Genomic DNA, 21,437 nt, shown 5'->3' with positions numbered 1-21,437 from the left:
TCTTATTGGTCCAGGCAAGGCGGAGAGGAGACCGGAGTGGAGCAGACAAGATTTGGGGCAGGGGTTTCGCCTGTCAGGGTGGGAGTGAGACAGGAAACTGACTGACTCACAGGTGACTGCTCTCAGCTGCCTTGTAGGTGAACAGGTAGGGGTTTGCAGAGTTGGTGGCGCCCGGGCTTGGGCGCTGGATACCGTTTCTGGCGTTTATAGCAAATGCTGGCCACGGGGGCCGTTCCGTCAGGTTTGTTGTCCGCAGGACATGGGCCAGCGTGGCTGCTTTCGTGCCTGTACTCTAAAAGCCTGGCCCCAAAACCTAGAGCACCCCACGCCAGGTACTGCTGCTAGCACAGAGCAAGGCGAACAGCCTGCTGCCCCGCCCCTTCCCCAGGGCCTCAAACGTCGCGAGACTGTCGTTCGTCTTCCGGCCCAGACCCTGCGGCGTTCAGAGTGCGCACGCAGGCCTCACGCAGGCTACGCACAGCCGGCGGGGCAGGCGTTCTCAGCCCCGGGTCTCCCTGTCCCATGGCGCATTCTCGCGAGAGTTGGGAGTAAACAGCCCCGAATGGAGACTCGAGGCGTGTTCGCCGCGGAGAAGCCGTCATCCTGGGCCCCCCGGACCCGAGCGTGAGGCGGCAGCAGGTAAGTGAGGGGGCCCGCTCTGGGAGTCACCGCATCTCCCGATCTGCGCGGCTGTCCGCGCGTTCTGAGGTGCTCCTCGCGCCCGAGGCCCCGAGGATGGGGGTCTGCGCCGGCGGTGTGGCGGGGGCTGGGGCTTCCCGGCGACCCTGGACCGGCGGGGAGCGAACCCGGGTTGTGGGGCGCGGGCCCGGGGCGTGCGGTAAAGCGAGGCGTTTAGACACACGGCTACACGGTAGAAAATGAACAGTCCCCTGGGCTCGCCAGACCCTGCCGGGACGTAAACGGCTGTTCTCCCTGCCCGGCCTCTTCTGCGTGTTTACACGGTGAGGCAGCTGGCTCAATTTCATGTTCTTTCTGTGAAATAAGCTTTAACGGAGTGAAACAATGTGCCGGGCTCTGGCTATGATCCTCAGCCCCCGAACATACCCGAGTGCTAGGGTATGCTCCGGAATGGTTCTAGTATCAGATTTTCGGGAACCTCAGTTCTGTGCCCTCGCTGAGTCTGTGCACACTGCTCCTCTGATTTTCAAAAATGCAGTGTAAGAAGCTCGTCGGCAAGGGTGCCCCTGAGGTTCTTTGGTTTGCTCAGAACCAGCATGCCTTTCAGACCTGTCGGATCTTCAGGTCTTGCCATGCCCTCTCATGATGTGCTTCCTATGACTGTTACAGATCAACATCATTTTTATTAAGGTGGTTTACCCCTTGCTTTTGTTAGAGCCACTGAGAAGCTTGGCCTATTTGTGTATGCAAATTAAGTTCAACATTTACATTTACCTTAAGAAACTACCAAGAGATAGTGTGACTTAAGATCTGAGTTGAACTCTGGAGAATTTCGTTTCCCGTGGTCCTTTAGTCTTAACTGTGCTGGTAAGTAGCTCTCTGACTTCAAGGTCTCATTTTGTATATGTATAAAAAGGGAGGGGGCCTGGAGAGCAGTGATTCTTCCAAACTTTTTTTAATCTATTAATGCTTTGTTAAGGTAAAATTTACATCCTGCAGAATTCACCTGTTTTAAGGTACTGATTCATTGATTTAAAAAAAAAAATCAAATTTCATAATGTGTAATCATAACCACAATCCATTTTTAGAACATTTCTATCACCCCAAAAAGATCCCTGGTGCCCGTTTGTAGTCACTACTCATTTATAACTTGAGCCCCAGATCACCACTAATCTTTATGTTTCTCTAGAATTTTCTTTTCCAAATATTTGATTCAGGTGGAATCATACGTGGCCCTTGTGCCTAGCTTCTTTGATTTAGCATAATGTTTTCAAGGTTCATCCATGTTGTAGCTTGTGTCACCATTCCTTTTTGTGGCACAGTATTATTCTTTTTTATGGATACAAAACATTTTGTTTATTCATTCACACAGAACACCTTTTGCAAATAAAATTTTATTTCATGTTCCCGTGTATGATGCACATGGCCAGAGGCCTTCATTGGAAGGGGGTGTGTGTTTGGGGGGGGGACACGTGACTCTTGCCTACTAGTTGTCTCCATTGCATTCCCAAGCAATTGTTATCAAATCAAGGGTTGCTTGTATCTATGAAAAAAAAAAAATTCTAATTAAGTGCTTGAAGAGCCTTGAAGCACCCATGGGTTCTCTTCTACTCTAGAGGTTTTTAGCATTCCCTTCAAATTCACATTTTAAAAAAATATATGTATCTTGTTGATTTTTTTACAGAGAGGAAGAGAGAGGGATAGAGAGTTAGAGCGAGTCATCGATTAGCTGGGTCTTGCATACCCCCCACCGGGGATGTGCCGGCAACCAAGGTACATGCCCTTGACCAGAATCGAACCCGGAACCCTTCAGTCCGCAGGCCAACGCTCTATCCGCTGAGCCAAACCGGTTTCGGCTGTTTTTTTTTATTCCGTCTTTTATCATTCTGGTTGTAGGTAGTTCTTGCGGGCTGCCTCTTTATTTTTGTGGCACAGATAATTAAAGTAACAAGAACTAGGAGGGCTGAAGACTTAGGTGAACTGCACAAGACTCTCATTAGTACTTTAAGCAGGGTTTGGGGGCATGGGAATTTGCAACTACCTCTTTGCACTAGGAGACAGTTGAGACATTGGTTATATTTTATTGGAAAGGCTTGACAATTCCAACTCTTGGTGATTGAAATATTAAGAATGTGAAGCTAGACCTTTATTTGGTTTTAGGTAGGGGACTTTGGTCTCTTACAGTGTTTTGCCTGAGGAGGTGGTTAAGAGACACTTAAGTTGATTTTTCCTTCTCTGTTTTCCTCATCAGTTTTGATGTGCTGCAGAAATCTGTTACCTAGATTTATTAATTTTGACAATGCCTTTTTGCTTAAGAAATGAATTTAAAGTAAAATGAGGAGCCAAAACCAGTTTGGCTCAGTGGATAGAGTGTTAGCCTGTGGACTGAAAGGTCCCGGGTTCAATTACTGTCAAGGGCATGTACCTTGATTATGGGCACATCCCCAGTAGGGGGTGTGCAAGAGGCAGCTGATTGATGATTCTCTCTCATCAGTGTTTCTCTCTATCCCTCTCTCTTCCTCTCTGTAAAAAATCAATAAGATATATATTTTAAAAAAATAAAATGAGGAAAGTACTGAGTTTGGGGGTGCTCATATGTGGCTAGCCAGTGCTAGAGGAATGAGGATAAAGAGAATAGAACACCGGAACAACATATGTGAAAGAACAGGCAATAAAGACTGTGTAAACCGGATCTTTTTAACTTGGGCACTGTTGACTCTGGGCTGAATTATGTGTTCTTCCCCCCTCCACCTTTACTAGTGGACAGAATGTGCCAGGAGGAACCAGTTCAATCAGGCATGAGAACACACCTTTTTAAAGACAATATGGTCTGGCATCACTTAAATGCTAGCCTATTAAACAATGCTAATACAGCCAACTATGCAATTAGTTACAAAAGTGGAATTTTTTCAGCTAAATTTTAATTGAACTGAATGGTACCCTTTCATGGCCTAGTCATAATTCTGTTTTCCCTGGAGGTAATTCAGTAAAGATTTATTAAAAGCAAGGTCTATCTACATACTTAGATGACTATTGGGTGATACAAATAATTGCCTCTCATCTGAATTGTGTTTTTTAATTCGTAAATAAATAATTTCAGATGTACTTTAGCTGTACCCAGAATTATAATCGTAGCTATATTCTTTTTTAATGTAGAGTAGAAGAATCTCAGAATTTCATGGAATGTTAGTTGTCAGCAAGATCAATTGCTTGTCCAAATAATGCATTTCCTTTACTTTGTCTCCCTTTAAAAATATATCATTAAGTCTCATTCTTGGCATGTATTATTTGAACTGGTTTGTTTGCATTCAGTATTTGATGTCCAATATATTTTTATTATACCTGTATTAGAGGCATAATTATACTTAATTCTGGAAACTTACAATTATGTAAATACCATCTTTTAGAGTTTACCTTTGTATGGAAAGATAACCAGATCTTCTCTATATAGAACTGATAGATATTAAATCCAGTAAATACTTAGTGGATCCAGTAACAGCCCTAATTAGGCCCTAGGAGTAAGTGATACTACAGATGGTAAGTCTGTTCAGAATGAACTAGCTAAAAGCTTAGCCTTACTTTAGGAGGGAGACACAGATTTTAGTAAACAATTCCTAGGAAATTTTAAGCTTTTTTTAAATCCCTTTTAAGCTTTACTATATTACATGTAAAATTAAAATTTAAATATTTTGAATCTTTGTGCTACTGTCTTTACCAGAAAATATTTTTCTAGATAATATTTACCTTATAACCCTCTATTTATGAGGGTTATAAGGTTTTTAAGTAATATATTTTATCTAATTATAAATGTGTAACATGCACTTTTTGTAAAAATATGAATGAATAGAATTTAAGAAGAAAATAACTACCTGTATCATACCATTGAAATGTAATAGAACCTGTGTTACCACTTTGGTAGACCTCTTTTCATGTTCTTTTTTCCTATGCACATAGATACATATATAAAAATCAAAGTGTGGATCACATTGTACATTAACAGTTTGATTTAATGTGTCATGAGTATTTCCCTATATTCTTTGGAAAATATATTAGTTTTCTTTTGCTGCTGTAACAAATTTCTACTGACTTAGTGTCTTAAAACAACCCAAATTTAATATCTTACAGTTCTGGAGGTTAGTAGTTCGAAGTTAGTCTCAATGGGCTAAAGTTAAGATGTCAGCAGGGTTTCATTCCTTTTTTAGTTTCTGTAGGCACCTGCGTTCCTTGGCTCTAGCCTCTGGAAGCACTTGCATTCCTTGGCTCCAAACTCTTCCTCTGATTACTACAGCATCATTCATCATCAAATCTGCTAGCTCAGAGCTCCTGCCTCCCTCTTACAAAGACTCTTGTAATTACAATGGACCCACCTGGATAATCCATGTTCATCTCCCCATCTCAAGATCCTTTGTTTATACCAGCAAATTCCCTTTAGTCTTACAAAGTAACATTTACAGGTCCTGGGGATTAAGATATGGACATCTTTGGGGTATCATTATTCAGCTTTCCCAAGGAATATAATTAAGGAACATAATTGGGAATTGCTGCTTAATATCCTATATAATAAAATCCTAATATGCAAATTGACCGAATGGAAGAATGATGCACACTGACCACCAGGGGGCAGATGCTCAACACATTAGCTGCCCTTTGGTGGTCAATGCACTCCCACAGGGGGGAGTGCCTCTCAGCCAGAAGCTGCGCTCATGGCTGGCCAGCGCAGCTGTGGTAGCGAGAGCCTCTCCAGCCTCCACTACAGGCAGGCGATAAGGAGCAAGGGGTCCCGGACTGCGAGAGCCCCAACTGCAAAGGGATGTCTGACTGCCCACTTAGGCCCGATCCCCATTCCCTGAGGGGTCCCTTACTGCAAGAGGGCGCAGGCTGGGCTAAGGGGACTCCCCCCCAATTGCATGATTTTCATGCACCGGCCCTCTAGTTCTATAATATGGATGAACCATAATTATTTAGCTAATCTCCTATTATACTCTTAGATGGTCTCTAATTTCCCCAAGTTATAATCCTTAGACACATTGTATGCTCTTAGATTCACACATATATGGAATGAATTTCCAAGGGAGATTTTAGAAAAGCAGTGTAGCCTACCTCTTAAGAGTGTGGCCTCTGAAGCCAGATTTCCCCAGTTCCTAGCCTTGCTTTCCCATTCAGTGGCCATGTGACTCCAGGCAAGGTTTTGAGCTACTTGGGCCTCAATTTTCTCATCTGAGAATGAGGGAAGTAACAGGTTTTGTGAGAATTAAATGAGTTAATACATGCAAATTATTTAGAAAAGCTTAGTATTCCTTTTTATTGCTATTACTGGATTTATTAGACCAACATTTTTTACATTCGTCTTTAAGGCTTTTAAATACACACTGGCAAAATATCATTCTAAAAGGTAGTAAGAACTTTTTTACATTAACTAGCAACATATGGGAGTACACATTTTATTGGGTTGAGTTCTTCAACATGATTATATTTTATACTGATTGTCTCAATTTATGTCTGTTAAAATGTTATTAGAGTTTTATAATGGAAATTCGAGGCCCAGTGCATGAAATTCTTGCAAGGGGGTGGAGGAGAGGGGCATCTCTCAGCCCAGCCTGCACCCTCTCCAATCCAGGGCCCACACGGGCTGCAGACACTGGCGCCTGGGACCATGGGCCAGGTGGGTTGTCCCTCTCATGGGCTGCAGGCACTGGCGCTGGTGCCAGGATCACGAGGTGGGTGGCCTGTCCCTCTCCTGGGCCACAGGTGCTGGCACCCAGGACCGCAGGGTGGGCGGCCTGTTCCTCTCTTGGGCTGCAGGCGCAGGCATTGTCACCTGGGATTGTGGGGCAGTTGGCTTGTTCCTCTCCTGAGCCGCAGCCTGGTTGGTCCCCATTCCTCTCTCACGAGCTCATTTATGCCTGGCTGGTCCCCATTCCTCTCTCCCCAGTGTTGAGTGTCTGAGCCTTTATGGCATGAGAGCATGATGACAATTTGCATATTAGCTCTTTGTTATATAGGACTAGAAATCAGACTTTTAAAAATGTTTTTATTGATTTAAGAGAGAGGGAAAGAGAGATAAAAACATCAATGATAAGAGACAATAATCCATCCACTGTCTCCGCACATCTCCTACTGGGAATCGAGTCCACAACCCAGTATGTGCCCTGACCAGTAATCTAACTATGACCTCCTGGTTCATGGGTTGACACTCAACAACTGAGCCACACCAACAGTGCCGGAAATTAGTCTTGATACAGCACTGCTATCTAATCATAGGCAGGCCCCATTCAGGTTTTGCTATTTGTTCCAATACTGTCCATACAGCAAAGGGGCCCATTTCTGAATCTTAAGTTGTAGTTAGGGGTCATGTTTCTTGAGTTTCCTTCAATCTGAAGCCATATCGAAGCCATTCCTTGGCTTTCATTACCTTGGTACTTACGAATATTCTAGGCCAGTTATTTTAAAGACTGTCTCTTGGTGTGGGTTCTGATACTTTCTCATGATCCGATTGAGGTTTTGCATATTTGGCCACAGGGCTCTTGATCGCATCTGCTCAGTGGCCCCTGTTCCTTGTGTCCCATTGGTGGTTAACTTGATGAAGTTTCTCCTCATAAACTTACCCTTTTTCCCTTTGTAAATGAGAATTTTTTGGGGAGGCATTACGAGTTTATGTGAATATCTCATTATTTAAATTTTCAATTTATTTTATTCATATATGTCATTGTGGACTCGTGTTTCCCGTTTCACTCAGTGGTTAGGATCTGTTACATTCATTATTTATTTTGATGCTCAAATTATCCCAAGCTGGCTTCTGTATCCCATTGACACATCCCCATAATTCTTTGAGCACTTTCTTCCTTTCTGCAAGAATAAGATGTCCCAGACTCATCTGTTCTTAACCTGCCCAGTCTGGTACCAGCTCCTCCACGAAGAGAGCCTGGTTTCTTTTAGTGAGAATGGTGTTTAGAAGACCAGTTAGGCACTACCTGGGCTCCCTCCTATTGGGATGTCACTGCTCCAGTGTCCTTTCAGGAGACAAAGCTAGGAAATGCATATGTGTGTACACATGCATACATACATTTGCATATGTTTGCTTCTACATCTGTCTATATTAGGGGTGTCGAACTCAATCAGAGAAGGGGCCAAAATCTAAAATCCAGCCTAAATCGCGGGCCGAATGGTTTACTGAACAGTCATAAACTGACAATGTCATAAACTGACAGCGGAGTGCAGTGATGACAGCGCGGTGCGGGCCACATTGCAAGGCCTGGCCGGCCGGATTTGGCCCGCGGGCCTTGTGTTTGACACATGTGGTCTATATATTGAAAACCTTGAGTTCATACCAGTATTTCCAGTTTTAGTCTGATCCTGCATGGTTCATTCAAGTTTCACTCCTTTTCATATTTGTGACTTTATTCTTTGACAATGAGAAAGCTGCCTCCCACTACTGTAAATTATTTGATTAAATCAATTTCCTTTTTTGTTGCCGTCACCCCATTCAGGCTCTGACAACCCTTACCAGGTACCTCTTCCCCACACGCACCTTTCTCCTCTTAGACTCCATTTTCCCACACCGGCCACTGTTGCACTTCTACCAATGCCAACCTTCTTGTCCTCAGCTGAATTATTCAGAAAGGGAAGAAAAGGAAAAGTTAGAAGTCTTTTTTAAAGAGTGTTTTCCCCCATATTGTATGTGTCTCTGTTTATATACTCTGTGCTTACCTTATACATACCTGTTGCCCCTTATTTGCTTGCCAGTAGATAGGGAGCCTTCCTTGGAGAGAGTGCTCACCGGGTTTGCATTATATATGAGAGCCAGGAAGGATCCATCATAGACACATGTGAATAGATGCATTACATATGGGAAAGGGCAGCCTGTGCCTTTAAAGGCCCAATAGAGGAGTCAGTGGAGACTGGCCATCTATAAAACAAACAGGCCAAAGGCACAGATGTTGGTTGTAAGTGGCCTGTGTTGTAACCCCAGTGCCATGCCTCTAGCTCCCTGGTGGTGTTTTTTGTTTTCCTCAAAGCAAATTTAAATTTTGAAGCCCTCATCTTCTGGGATTAGGAGACCATAGAAACCTGGGTATTGTTCATAACTTATGATCTATAGCTCTTTGAAGAGAGTGTCTTTTAGTTCACCTTTAACGTTCATAAGCAGATCAGCTAGATCAAAAACAAAAACAGGTGTATCCTTGTCCTTGTCATTCCCAGCCATGTCATTTATCCCACAGGCTTTGTCTACTTGAAGCTATCTTCCTTCCAGCCCTGGTGGGTTTGGAGACTAGAGTTGGCTTGCCTTCAGTAGTGTGGCCTTTTGGGCAATGACTAAACCAGTGATCTCTTTCATTTGACAACTCTTCATATAGAAATTTTTTTTCACTGATTTTTTTTTTTTTTTTTTTTACTTCCCTGTTCCCTTCTGCCCTAAGCCATGGCCTCACAACTCTAATGCTCCTGAAATTTCATATGTTCAGAACTCACCTCCTACTAGTATTTCCCAAACCAGCTTTTCTGCAGCCTTCTCCATCTCAGGTTCAGTTAGGGGCAAGAGGCCTTGGTCTTGTCCTTGTCTCCTCACTTGCACACCTGCCACATCTGGTTGTCAGCAGGTTCTGTCAACTTTGCTGTCACATCTGTAATGTGACCACCTTCATCACCTCTCCTGCTCCATCATGGCCCAAGCAACCATCTTTACAGGCATCTTCCAGTTGGTTCCCCACTCCTGTCTGTGTCCCTTCCCTGCTCTGATCATGTGTTCCCTTCCCATTCATGGTGAAAACTGAGGCCTTTCTCTGACCTACAAGCCCTCCTTAGTCTGCCTCCCTGTCTTCTCGTTTCATCTTCTGATTGCCCTTCCTTTATGCGGCTCCAACCACACTGGCCTCTTTGCCTTTCTTTACACAAGTTGGACATGTTGCTTACCCCATGGCTTTGCACTTGCTTTCCCGGTGCCTGCAGTTCTCTTTCTCCTGGGGCTTGATGAGCTTCCTGCTTCCATCGGAGGCTCGGGGGTTTCTGGAGCACTCTGTCTAAAAGTTCAGCCCCTCCCTTGACATGCCATAATGCCATCCCCTTCTTTTTTTTCTCTTTTTTTTTCTCCTTTAAAATATAGTACAGTATTTATCACTAGCTTAGTAAGGTATGTTATAATTATCTTGTATATTGCCCGTCTCCCAACAATGGAAAATTAGCTTCATGAGGTCAGATGTTTCTGTTTATTGTGTTTGCTGCTCTGTTGCTACCGTCTGGAACAGTGCCGGGCTCCTCAGAGTTGCTCAGTAAATGAGTTGGATGAGTGAACAAAATTGCTCAGCAGTCCCACCTGACTCTGTTTTATCTCTGCTAGTTTACTCCCATTGGGTACAGAGGGCCTATATTTCCAGTTGTTTGCTGGATGTTCTGCCTCGGACTTCATAACTGCTTGAGGTCCTTGTCCTTCATCTTTCAGCTTCTCTTTGCCTCCCCCTCATACAGATGACCTTTTGATTCTGTGCATGGCCTGTGATTTCCTCTCCTATGATGGAGCTCTGCTCAGGATCCCCCTTGCCCTTCTTTATTTCCCTACTTCCAGCCCTACCAGTTTAAATTCCATCAGAGCTAGCTGCTATCCATTTTATCAACAGAAGCCTCCTGTACACCAGGAAGAACCTCAGTCCAGTGTCCCTGGCACTGTCCATGTGCTTCAATTTGACACTTTCCTTTCCTATGCCATGTTTAGCTGTTTGTGGTTATGGTTGACCTATTTGGTGGGTCACACCTGGAGGTCTGTGTCCTTCACGTACTAACAATACTTGTTTTTCTGCAATACCTGGCAGTGTCTTAAACTTACTTAACACTCTATAAAATTGTATGATTGAATGAATAAATTAAGGTAGACTGCCTTATGCTATTACAATGTCCTGTTTTCCAAAAGCCTAAAAAATTTTGTTTTCTATTTGGGAGAGAACTGAGTACCTTAGACATTTTTTAAAGCCAGACTCTTGCCTCAGGTATAAGAGAACATCAGCCATCTCTTCTGCATAAGGCTGTATTGAATTTAATTACAGTGGATCTGACACTGTAGTTCTAAGACTTGCTTCTAGTATCATTAATTAATACTAGTGTTATATATAGCCCAAGTATGTCATACATTCTTTAGCTTGAGGCAAAAGAGTTTTAATAGATTTGTTTATTTAAGTGAGAGACCGATTTAAACCTTTTAACTTAAGGTACTTTAATATGACATGAACACTCATCACCAGTGATTATTAGCTTCAGTTTCTTTGACCAGTAATACTATAATTAGATGCAACATATGCTCAATATAGTTATATTCTGTGATACTCCATCACTACAAATATCTATACTATATATATAAAAGGCTAAGTCACTGATCATTTGTCTGTCTGACCAGCCAGCCAGTACATACATACAATATAATGCACACTAGCAATTTAAAAATAAACATTGACTCTCGCGTGTGCAATACATATAAAGCGCTCGCTGGCGCCAATCGCATGTGTGTATTTTGATTTGTCATTGTTGATTGGGAATTTGGTTGTTTTTGTTGACATTCTGAAGCTGAAAGAAAGCAGCGGCATGACAGAATATGACCAACGAGGCACAACGTACCTCTGAAGCCAAAAGAAGCCGGTGTCCCCATCTGACACTGGCCTCCCATTTAAATTAATTTAAAGGCAGTTTCCCATGACGTCAGCATTTGCGATGACTATTAATAAATCACAAGGACAAGACAGAGAAGGAATATTCCTACCTGAATCTGTTTTTGGACATGGTCAGTTATATGTTGCTTTCTCTTGAGTTCAAACAGCATGTGATGCTAAAGTTGTAAGTACTTCATCACACGGGAAATTAGTCAAGCACTCTGAAAGTGTCTTTACTCTTACTGTGGTATACAGGGAGATATTAGAATAAGTTTAATCAATTTATCAGTCATTGTTTTTACCAATGTTTTTATATCAAGTTTTTGTTTTTATATCATGTCTTTGTTATATCATGTTATTGTTTACTAATCAATTTATATATTATTTTCATACATTTTACTAATTTTCTTCCATCTTTGACACTTCTATTATAGAAAAAGGTTGAAAAGTGATATTAAAATATTTTTTCTAATTAATTTCTTTTCTATGTGCACAAATCTGTGCACTGGGCCACTAGTCTAATACTAGTATAAACAAAAACAGTTAGGGCTCACTCCCAAGCATATTACTATAAAACATGTTAGAGTGGCTTTTGGTGTCCCCTACTTCTTTTCTTTGGTCTTTCTATTCTTGTCTGCTTTTAATTTCTTTGTTCTTGTTGTTGGCATACTCATTGTTCTAACTGTTGATACAGAAATAAATTTTAAAATTTCATTTCTATCTGATGTGCTCCTTGTCACCAAGCTTGGTCTTTAGTTTCGAGGTAGACCTTTTCAGGATCTTTTTTTATTACAGCAGTGAAAGTGACCTTATCAAAATTCTTTAGACTCTTGCCCCTTGCTCAGTGTTTTCCTGTTTGTAAAAGCACATATGTATAGTCCCAGGAACTACAAACTCCTTGTTACTCAATAGCACCAGTGTCTGATAGAAGATGGGTTTAACAGCTTGACAGACCTCTCTTAAAAGGGGCTAACTCTTTGTCCTAAGTCTTCAAATGACAACAGAAGGCCTATCTTGCTCATTCATTTGTCTTCCCCTTGCTGGGCTATTTATGTTTCTGGTGTGATTGATGCAACTGATTTTTCTGGGCATGCTATTGCCAGCATTGTTTTTTACTGCTGCTCTATTTTTCATTGTGAAGAATGATCTTTTTTTTAACTATTCAGATATTTTGAAAGGTATTTGTAATTTAACACTCACATAACATTTTCTTTGGCAACAGCTTACTTCACAAACTGTCTACTCATTACTTCTAATGAAGAAATAATCTGGATTTATAACATATTTAGCAGGTTAAATTTCTTTAAGTTGAGGCATTAGGAAAATAAATGATAGTAAAAAAAAAAACAACCAAAAACCCTTTGATTCTCCTTTCATAGAATTAGCAGAAAATATTTCAAAATCTGAAGTGTAACTTGAATACTTTCAAAGCACAGTGTCTCTTAAAGAAGGTGTTAAATACATGACTTGAGTGAAAATTAGTTTGTTCTTAAGTATTAATTTTGCACTAGAAAGTAAGGGTGTATACCAAGCTTTTGCCTGAAAAATTACTGAAATTTATGGCGAATTAAAGTGTTGATTGAGAAAATACCTGTTGAAGAGTTGCAAATGATAGGGAAATACAGAATCTTAAAAAGAAGCAAAATAAAACATAATAAGCACAGTATCATGATTTCCCTTCTCTCTGGTTGCCCAGGATGATCGGGGCCAATAGCTTAATATTCCTGTTGTTATTTCTTATCCTTAATTTTCTTTATTTTTCTTACTTATTTTATCCTTCCTTATTTTGAAACTAAAAGAGATGAGAAGTAACTAAAAGTGAAGTAATGTGTTTTGTGGTTGTGTCTTACATTTATCATGCCTTATAACTAGGATATCTTTTTGACCCTTTATCTAAATTGCACTTGTAACTAAATCCTAACTAGTCTGTCAGTGTGCTACTAATGTCTCTGTGCTTGTTTTGTTTTGTAGATTGGCTCGCAGAGTGATTGCTCATCCCCTTGGACTTTGGTTCTGTGGTGCCAATGGAGTGTAGGACTCAGTTGTCTGGGCTAGAATGACAGAAGCCTAATGTCCAAGATGGAGAAGAAACGAAGAAAGAAATGAAAGCCTCTTTTCAGGCCAAATCACAAAAGGCCATGAAATTTAACTTTTATTTACATTGGACAAGACTGTAAAATGTCTGATCAGTAATGTTTCAGCTTTTAGCTGGAACAAAAATTAACTTATAATCAAGGAAGAAAAAAGTGTGATTTGAATTTATGCAATTTTATGACCATATTTACTTATGACCATGAAGCTTGTCAACATCTGGCTGCTTCTACTAGTGGTTTTGCTCTGTGGGAAGAAACATCTGGGTGACAGATTGGAAAAGAGATCTTTTGAAAAGGCCCCATGTCCTGGCTGTTCCCACCTGACATTAAAGGTGGAATTCTCTTCAACAGTTGTGGAATCTGGTAATGATATTTTTAAAAATATTTTTTATTGATTTCAGAGAGAAAGGAAAGGGAGAGAGAGAGATAGAAATATCAGTGATGAGAGAAAATTATTGACCAGCTGCCTCCTGCACACCCCACACTGGGTATTGAGCCCACAACCTGGGCATGTGCCCTGTCCAGGAATCAAACCATGAACTCCTGGTTCATAGGTTGATACTGAACCACTGAGCCCACAAAAGCCGGGCATGATATTCTTTTATTTTTATTTTTATTTTTTAATTACTTTTATTGATTAAGGTATCACATATTTGTCTTCATCCTCCCCATTCCCATCCCAAACCCATCCCCACGCATGCCCCCACCTCCCTGTTGTCCATGACTACTGGTTAGGCTCATATGCATGCACACAAGTCCTTTGGTTGATCTCTCTCCCTTATCCCCACCCTCCCTTACCTTCCCTCTGAGGTTTAACAGTCTGATCGATGCTGTTCCTGTTCATCAGTCTGTTGTTCATCATTTCCCCTAGACGAGTGAGCTCATGTGATACTAGAAATAGACTTAAAAGAACCGAAAATGAGACAAGCAAGATATTCTTTTAAATGTTAGGGATCCCGCCTATACTTTTTGTTTAAAACTTACTTTAAACATTAGCTTTTACGGAAAACACACACACCAGTTTAAAAAAACCACATTTCTTTTCACAGTAAAGTTCAGATAGGATGAGTGCATAGCACTGGGATATTATATTCACCCTGCTGAAGTTTCCTTCCCCAGTGTAATTAGCTTATATGAAACAAGGAAATGGATGAACTGAATTCTTTTCCTAAACCCTGATTCCATTGTAACTGGTGAGGGTTGGGAGTTTGAAGGTGCCAAATGTTTAATGTACTGAGGTACAAGCGAGCAGATGTGATAACCAGCAAATAATTTTGTATAATCTCCAAATTTTCTCTTTTCAGTAAAATAAAATTGAACCTTCACTTCTCTGGGTTCATTTTGCTTGTTTGAAAAACTTACATGTATTTCTTTGCTGTATATTCAAACTTCTAACATTTGCTTTTTTAAAAATAGCACAGTTATCTGGTTTTGAGTAATGTAGTCTGTAATCAGGGGATTTATACAGATTATTTTAATATAAAGTTCTGAAAACTGCTGTCCAAAACATTTAAACCAGTCTTTTTGTCTACTGATCTTTTCTCTGTGGGTTTTAAAATATGTAAGTTTTCTTTTACCAGGGACATTTTAGATTAGATATAATCTTATATGTGTACATAAATTCTTATTTTTATTTGTGGTCATTGATTTCAGAATACATTGTGGCTTTCAATGGATACTTTACAGCCAAAGCTAGAAATTCATTTATTTCAAGTGCCCTGAAGAGCAGTGAAATAAACAATTGGAGAATTATTCCTCGAAATAATCCATCCAGTGACTACCCTAGTGATTTTGAGGTGATTCAGATAAAAGAAAAACAGAAAGCGGGGCTGTTAACACTTGAAGATCATCCAAACATCAAACGGGTAACACCCCAACGGAAAGTCTTTCGTTCCCTCAAGTACACAGAGCGTGAGTACTGAGATCCAGGCTAATGTGTATCAATTTCTGTTTCACTTGGATTTAGAAAGAGAATGTACATTTTCACCCATGTTGTGCTCCACCTCCTCCATACCCCACCTTGAATTTATTTTGAAAACTCAACTGACAGGATAGCTGAAAAATAGTATAGTGAACAAAAAACAAAAAAAGAGGCTTTCATATTGTTCTGGTAGGAAAAAAAAAAAATCAAAGTTTACAGTAGAGGATAATAGTGATTTTTGTTTCTGTTGGGAGTAATTTTCACCCAGGTTTGTCTTCAGACGTTGAGGCCTTGATGTCCCTTCACACTGAAACGAAAGTAGGTGCCTTTATGAGTCTCCTCCTTGCTTGCATTTTGCTACTGTCAGTATGTTTTCATTTCTTTCATGGCAAAATGTCTTTTCCTTGGGTTTCATTTGGTTTTTTCAGCCTCCTGACTGTGCATGATCCTGCCTTAGCTGAGTTTATTTCAGTCCTAAGTTGTGCAGGTGTGAGATGGAAAGAATTCAGTTATTTCCTTTTCAGTTCGAGGGCTTATTTCCGACACCTTTACAACTTGGGCTTGTCAAAATAGAGCTTATCCTCAAAAATTAATTGCCTGTTTATTACATAATATTTTTCAAAGCATGTGTATTAGCAAAGAAAAGGTGTGTGTTTTTCCTGTTATAAACTGAAGTAACAATATCTATAGTTCTATTAATATTTCTTTCATTGGGAGAAAAAAATAAATGAGATTTTTCTTTTGTTCCTTTGTCATATAATGGGCCTGAGAGCCTCTGAGTTTAAAACCCCCCCCCCCCACACACACACACACACACAGGGGAGAGAAGGCTAACTAATTTGCATAGTCTGACCAGCCACATCCTAGTCTCAGGTGTCTGACTTCTTCAGAGCTCTTTCTACTAGTCCAGATGTTTTGTGGTGCTTTGTCTCTTTAAAAAGCAATAGCCTCAAAACAATCCAGGAAGATTAAAGGAAATCAAACCTTGTACAACTAGCTAAATACTGTATGTTGTTTCTTTTTACTTTACCTTAAAAAGCTTCGGAATACTTTAGGAAACATGGGAATGCCTAATGTTAGCACAGTAATCATAGAATGTGATGGTTAGGCTTCTTTGTAGCCTCTCCACCATGGCTGTCTAATGCTGCGCTTAATATCCTTGACTTAGGAGAAAATTTACTTCCCCATAGGTCCACTCTCTTAGTGCTGCTATTCGTGCCTTTGTGCAGTGACCAGTTTTTCTTTGTTTCAACTTTTCTTATCCTAAAAAAGGACAGAATACTCTCTACCTCATAGGGTTCTCATGAAACTGAAATGTAATAGTGGATGTGAACAGACCTCAGCAGGTTTTAGCGTATTGTAAGTAGACATTAAATGTTAATTATTCCTATGGCTCTGTTGTTAGAAGGCTTTGTTTTATTTTAGGCTGATACTTGTCTTACTCTGGATCTTATCCCTGGCTCTATGCCATGAGCCTTAAGACAGAGCTAACCTGTTTTCTACCAGATGAAACTTAAAGATGTATTTTGAAGATATTCATGCTATCTCCTCTTTAGGATTGCCTCTCTATAGGATAATAAAAATCTCCATTTCCTTCAGCACTTACTCATATGACATGATTTCAAGTCCCTCATCATTTGAATTGCTTTCTTTTGAATATTTTTCAGTTTTTTCTAAATTGTTCTCAAAGCCAGACTGAATTCAGTACTTAACATAAAACAGAAGAGTCCCCCTACCTTGTTCTAAATATTATTCTTCAGTGAGTACCTTCAGTATTGTCCTGTGCTGTTGACTTAAAGAACAGAATCAACACAGGAAGTTTAATACAGAATAACTGCAGTTGGACTATGCAAATAATTACTTAGTGGAATTGACATGACTATATATTTTTCCAGTTCCACTGTACTTTCTTGGGTGTAGCCTGGTAAGACCAGGATAAAAATTATAGTTATTTGTTTTAGAAACAGAACTTCAGGAGTATTATAGATTTGCTCTTCTTAAGACTGAGTTGAAGTACATTTTTTTCTTCATTATAGCATTAAAAAAAAAAGTATTTACAGATAGTTAAGTCTCTGCCTTTTAGTTAACAATTCAGCAAGTTTTGATGAACATGTATGAACAGGTACTCAGCAACAAAATCAAGAAACAATTTAGTTCCATACCCTCAGAAATGCGCCTGACTCCTTTATAGTTCTTTGCTTTTTGAAAGGTGGCATTCTATCTAGTAGGTAAGCATACTGAGAATATCGAGAAATATACAGATGGAAGAAGGTCCTGTTGATGCTTGGCCAGAGGTGGGTGTAGTGTAATGAGGTAACATGGCTTTTTCCTGCCCCAGAAATCAAGTGCTGTGAAACTTCACGATCGAGTAGTGGCCATTCTCTTCAACTGTCCCCCTTTTTCTGGTTCAGCAAGAACAAGTTGCTGGTGAAAAATCGTCGGTGTTAGCATCATAGTTAACTTTATTGCTTAAAAATTAATTGTTTTATCAATCTTTCTGCCTTACATTGGTTAGAAAATGTTAGGTAAAAAAAACTATTTGGGAACCAAATGATGGTCAATAAGAGGCTATAAATATAACTGCATTGAGAAAATCCTTCTAGAAAAGGGAGAGAATCCCATTTTCCTTCAAAGAGGATTTCAGAAGGTAATCATTGCTGTTTAGAATGATTGTTTTCTCTGACAAGTATTGTGTCATTTCAGTGTTGTTCCTTTCTTGGCTCTAGCTGACCCCACAGTGCCCTGTAATGAAACCCGATGGAGCCAGAAGTGGCAGTCGTCCCGTCCCCTGCGAAGAGCCAGTCTCTCCCTGGGCTCTGGGTTCTGGCATGCTACTGGAAGACATTCGAGTCGGCGGTTGCTAAGAGCCATCCCACGCCAGGTTGCTCAGACGCTGCAGGCAGACGTGCTTTGGCAGATGGGATACACAGGTGTGTGCCATGAACCTGGAAGCGGGGTAGGGTCTGGTGTCCAGGAGGCCCCCCTCTCGAGTGTCTAGCGCAGAAGCCAGGTGGCCTCATGCACCTATGCATCTCACTCTTTGTTGAGCTGGGCACAGTCAACTGCCCCTCATCTTTGACTCCTGTTGTGCTGGGCATCTGTTGCTGTTGCTTTTATAATTATTTGATTCTGTTCACTTTTTGTGTCTTATTTTTCGGTACCATTTCTGAGGTTAGATGGGGTAGATTGCAAAGCATTTCTTTTCTCATGACAGATCTGTGAACAAACACAGCACTGTCCACTGTTAGAGCTGATGGGTAGGTCAGCAAAGTTGTATAATTTCTCAGGGAAAGAGATGAGGTTTAAGATAGCTAACCTTTCATGATTTGTACAATTTCACCAAACTGAGTTTATCATTCCAGTGTGGTGCCCTATGTGCAGAATGGCTAAGTAATTGGCTGTCATACTTGATCATTTATTTCAGAACAGGAAACAATAATGACCATATCTTATGAAAGAAACTCACATCCAGCAAGATTTTTTTTTTTTTTTCTTACTGATTCATCATGGCAGAAAATTTCTATTTCAACTAATGTGAAGATTTGGACCCTAACTTTTAAATGTAGCCCATTTCCCTAGCCCCCAGCACAGCACAGTTTGCCTAGGTGTCTTTACCCATATCTCCTAGACGTGGAAACCCTTACCTCTCCTCTGATTTCCTCAGCCTCCTGCCTTTCAGAATGCCTGAGACACTTAAACTTTTAACACCTGGTGGACTGACATTTTATTAAAATGATTGTTTGCTTGTTTTTATCTTTTGAGGGTGAAAACTCCTTCACAAAAGAAATTCTCTAATCTTCAGAAATACATTTTTTATTCCCCAAACCAAATCATTTCCAATTTTATGTGTGCCTTTTTTAAAAATAAGCAATGCATTTTGTTGGTTATCTCACTTTAATTGATTATATTAGGTGGTATTGGTACATAAACACAACTTTCATTCCAAAAAGACATTGCTTTCATTACAGCTGATAGCTGTTAAACAATAGAATTATCTTTTTTTTTTTTTCTTCTTCTATATGTTCTCTAGAATTTCTTGGTCTGATAGCATCTGTTATTTCACACTGATGCAGATGGCTTTTGGCCAGAGTCTGAAATAAATTCATTATTATAAAAACGTGTTTTTTTGTGTGTTTTTTTCTTCTTGAAACGGGATTACCTCTGCGTGTTCACAGCTCCCCTCTGCAGAGTTTGTTCTTATGAATAAGCATCAGTGAATAAGTCACTGTCCCTGTCAAGAGTCAGGATAGTTCCCCTGCTCCTAGAGGTGTGTGCTTAGTGAGTGCTTCTCTAAAGAGGTGAGGGGACAGACTTGGAGGGAATTACCTCAAGGGGAAAATCTATCATCGGAGGGGGAGTGGGGAGAGGTGGTTCATTCCTGAGCCACAGTGACAGTTGAGTGTCCAGCGAGATATTTTTGTTTATCCTCAAGTCTTGTTTAGCAGCAGATGATGGTGTTCCCCAGTCAGGATCCTGGGGCATCTCCTCTACTTGTGGATTCTGGGCCAACTTTGACCCTTGATGACGTGCTTTCCATGGGTCCCAAGGAGGGATGTGTGTGATAGACAAAAATTCAAAATGATGATTTCTCAAACCTGATTGTGCTTGCTTGCTTTTTGGGATAAGGTGCTAACGTAAGGGTTGCTGTTTTTGACACTGGCCTGAGTGAGAAGCATCCCCACTTCAAAAATGTGAAGGAGAGAACCAACTGGACCAACGAGCGAACGCTGGACGATGGTAGGTGGCCGCACAGTGGTGAGAGCATGCGTGAGGCATTTTCTGGTCACGTGGGCTTCATGCAGGACTCCCATCCCCCATTTTAGCAGTGAAGTGTTTTTTTCTGAGTATAAATGATTAAGCAGTTTGTGTGCAATAGTTATTCAGACAAACTCAAGTTGTTACTGTGCCTTTTAGTGGAAACTTCTAAATGTCTTAGGATGTTGGGAGGTGGTATTTGAGGAGAGAGAGGGGTGCCTGGTGGAGGAGAAGCTACATGTTGGGGAAAGAATGGGACTGTCTAGATGCAGAAGTGAGGCAGGTGCGGTGAGGCCTCTGAGTGGAAGACAGTACCGAGGGACAGAGGTTCTACACTAGGACTTGGAGAATGAGCCTGTTTGAATTGGTTTAAAATATTGCACATTGGTACATATTACCAGCAATTTTATGACTTTTTTTTTCTTCTTTTTTTCCCTTTATTTTGACTTCTTTTTCTTATGGGCAACAGGGCTGGGCCACGGCACTTTTGTGGCAGGTGTGATAGCCAGCATGAGGGAATGCCAGGGATTTGCTCCAGATGCTGAACTTCATATTTTCAGGGTCTTTACCAACAACCAGGTAGGTGTTGAGAATCCCCGAATCTTAAGGAATTGATATTAAAATGTAAAAAATTAAAACTCCAGAAAATACATACATACTAGTTTAAATGAACACATCAGCGAGCTGAGCTGCTGTAGACATTCCATGTGTGCCATATTGTCTCTCCCCTGTCCCTTTGGTATGGCTTTGCCCTTCTGCCCCACCCTTCATGGCCTCACATGGCTTCGGGCACCTGTGCATAGGGATTCCTTGACTGCCTGTTCCTTCCTCTCCTTTGGGCCTGTGCCACCACATCTTGGGCACATTTCTAGTACTTTCTACATGAAAGAATAATCACGTTTGTGTGTTTTCACCCCTATTGGATGTGACCTTGAGGGTCACCTGTGTAGCCCAGCATTTTGCATCAATTTGAGCAATGTGGATTTACAAGCCTTTTCCCTTATTCTTCATTAGGAAATGATTTATAGGACAGGGAGAAGGTCCTAGTATTTATATTTAACATGTAATTTCTGTTAGGTAGCACATAGTGTTATATATTTGTGTAAAAGGCAATGCAGGGTAAATCTCCCAACCCTGTCCCCATCCAGCAGGTGCTCCCCTTACTTCCCCATCTCTTGTGAAGATTTCTTAATTTCTTATTCCCCTCCTCCTAGGATTTCTTTTGCATATACAAGCAAATACAAATACGTAGTCTTATTTTTAAAAGCCTTTAGAAAACATGATAATTATTACACTCATTCTTTTTATTGTAAGTTTAATTTGGTATTTTATAGAAACACCTAAATGGTGATACACAAAGTAATTTAACTTCTGTCAGGGAACGAGGAGGAATTGAAC

The 21,437-nt window shown here is 40.7% G+C and overlaps 1 protein-coding gene across 1 annotated transcript in view; it reads left to right on the top strand.

Annotated features, from left to right (window-relative positions):
* The first annotated feature begins 453 nt into the window (after positions 1–453).
* Positions 454–21,437, top strand: part of MBTPS1 (membrane bound transcription factor peptidase, site 1) — a 57,437-nt gene continuing 36,453 nt past the window's right edge. Inside the window, exons 1-6 of the mRNA XM_084905555.1 lie at positions 454–639; positions 13,242–13,726; positions 15,017–15,274; positions 18,011–18,214; positions 19,911–20,021; positions 20,509–20,618. Coding sequence (XP_084761681.1) covers positions 13,558–13,726; positions 15,017–15,274; positions 18,011–18,214; positions 19,911–20,021; positions 20,509–20,618 — 852 coding nt within the window. The 5' untranslated portion in view covers positions 454–639; positions 13,242–13,557. The remainder of the gene's footprint in view (positions 640–13,241; positions 13,727–15,016; positions 15,275–18,010; positions 18,215–19,910; positions 20,022–20,508; positions 20,619–21,437) is intronic.

This window comes from Pipistrellus hanaki, assembly GCF_964339955.1.
Source record: "Pipistrellus hanaki genome assembly, chromosome: 15".
NCBI classification, from domain to species: Eukaryota; Metazoa; Chordata; class Mammalia; order Chiroptera; family Vespertilionidae; genus Pipistrellus; species Pipistrellus hanaki.
This window is presented reverse-complemented; position numbering and strand designations above follow the sequence as displayed.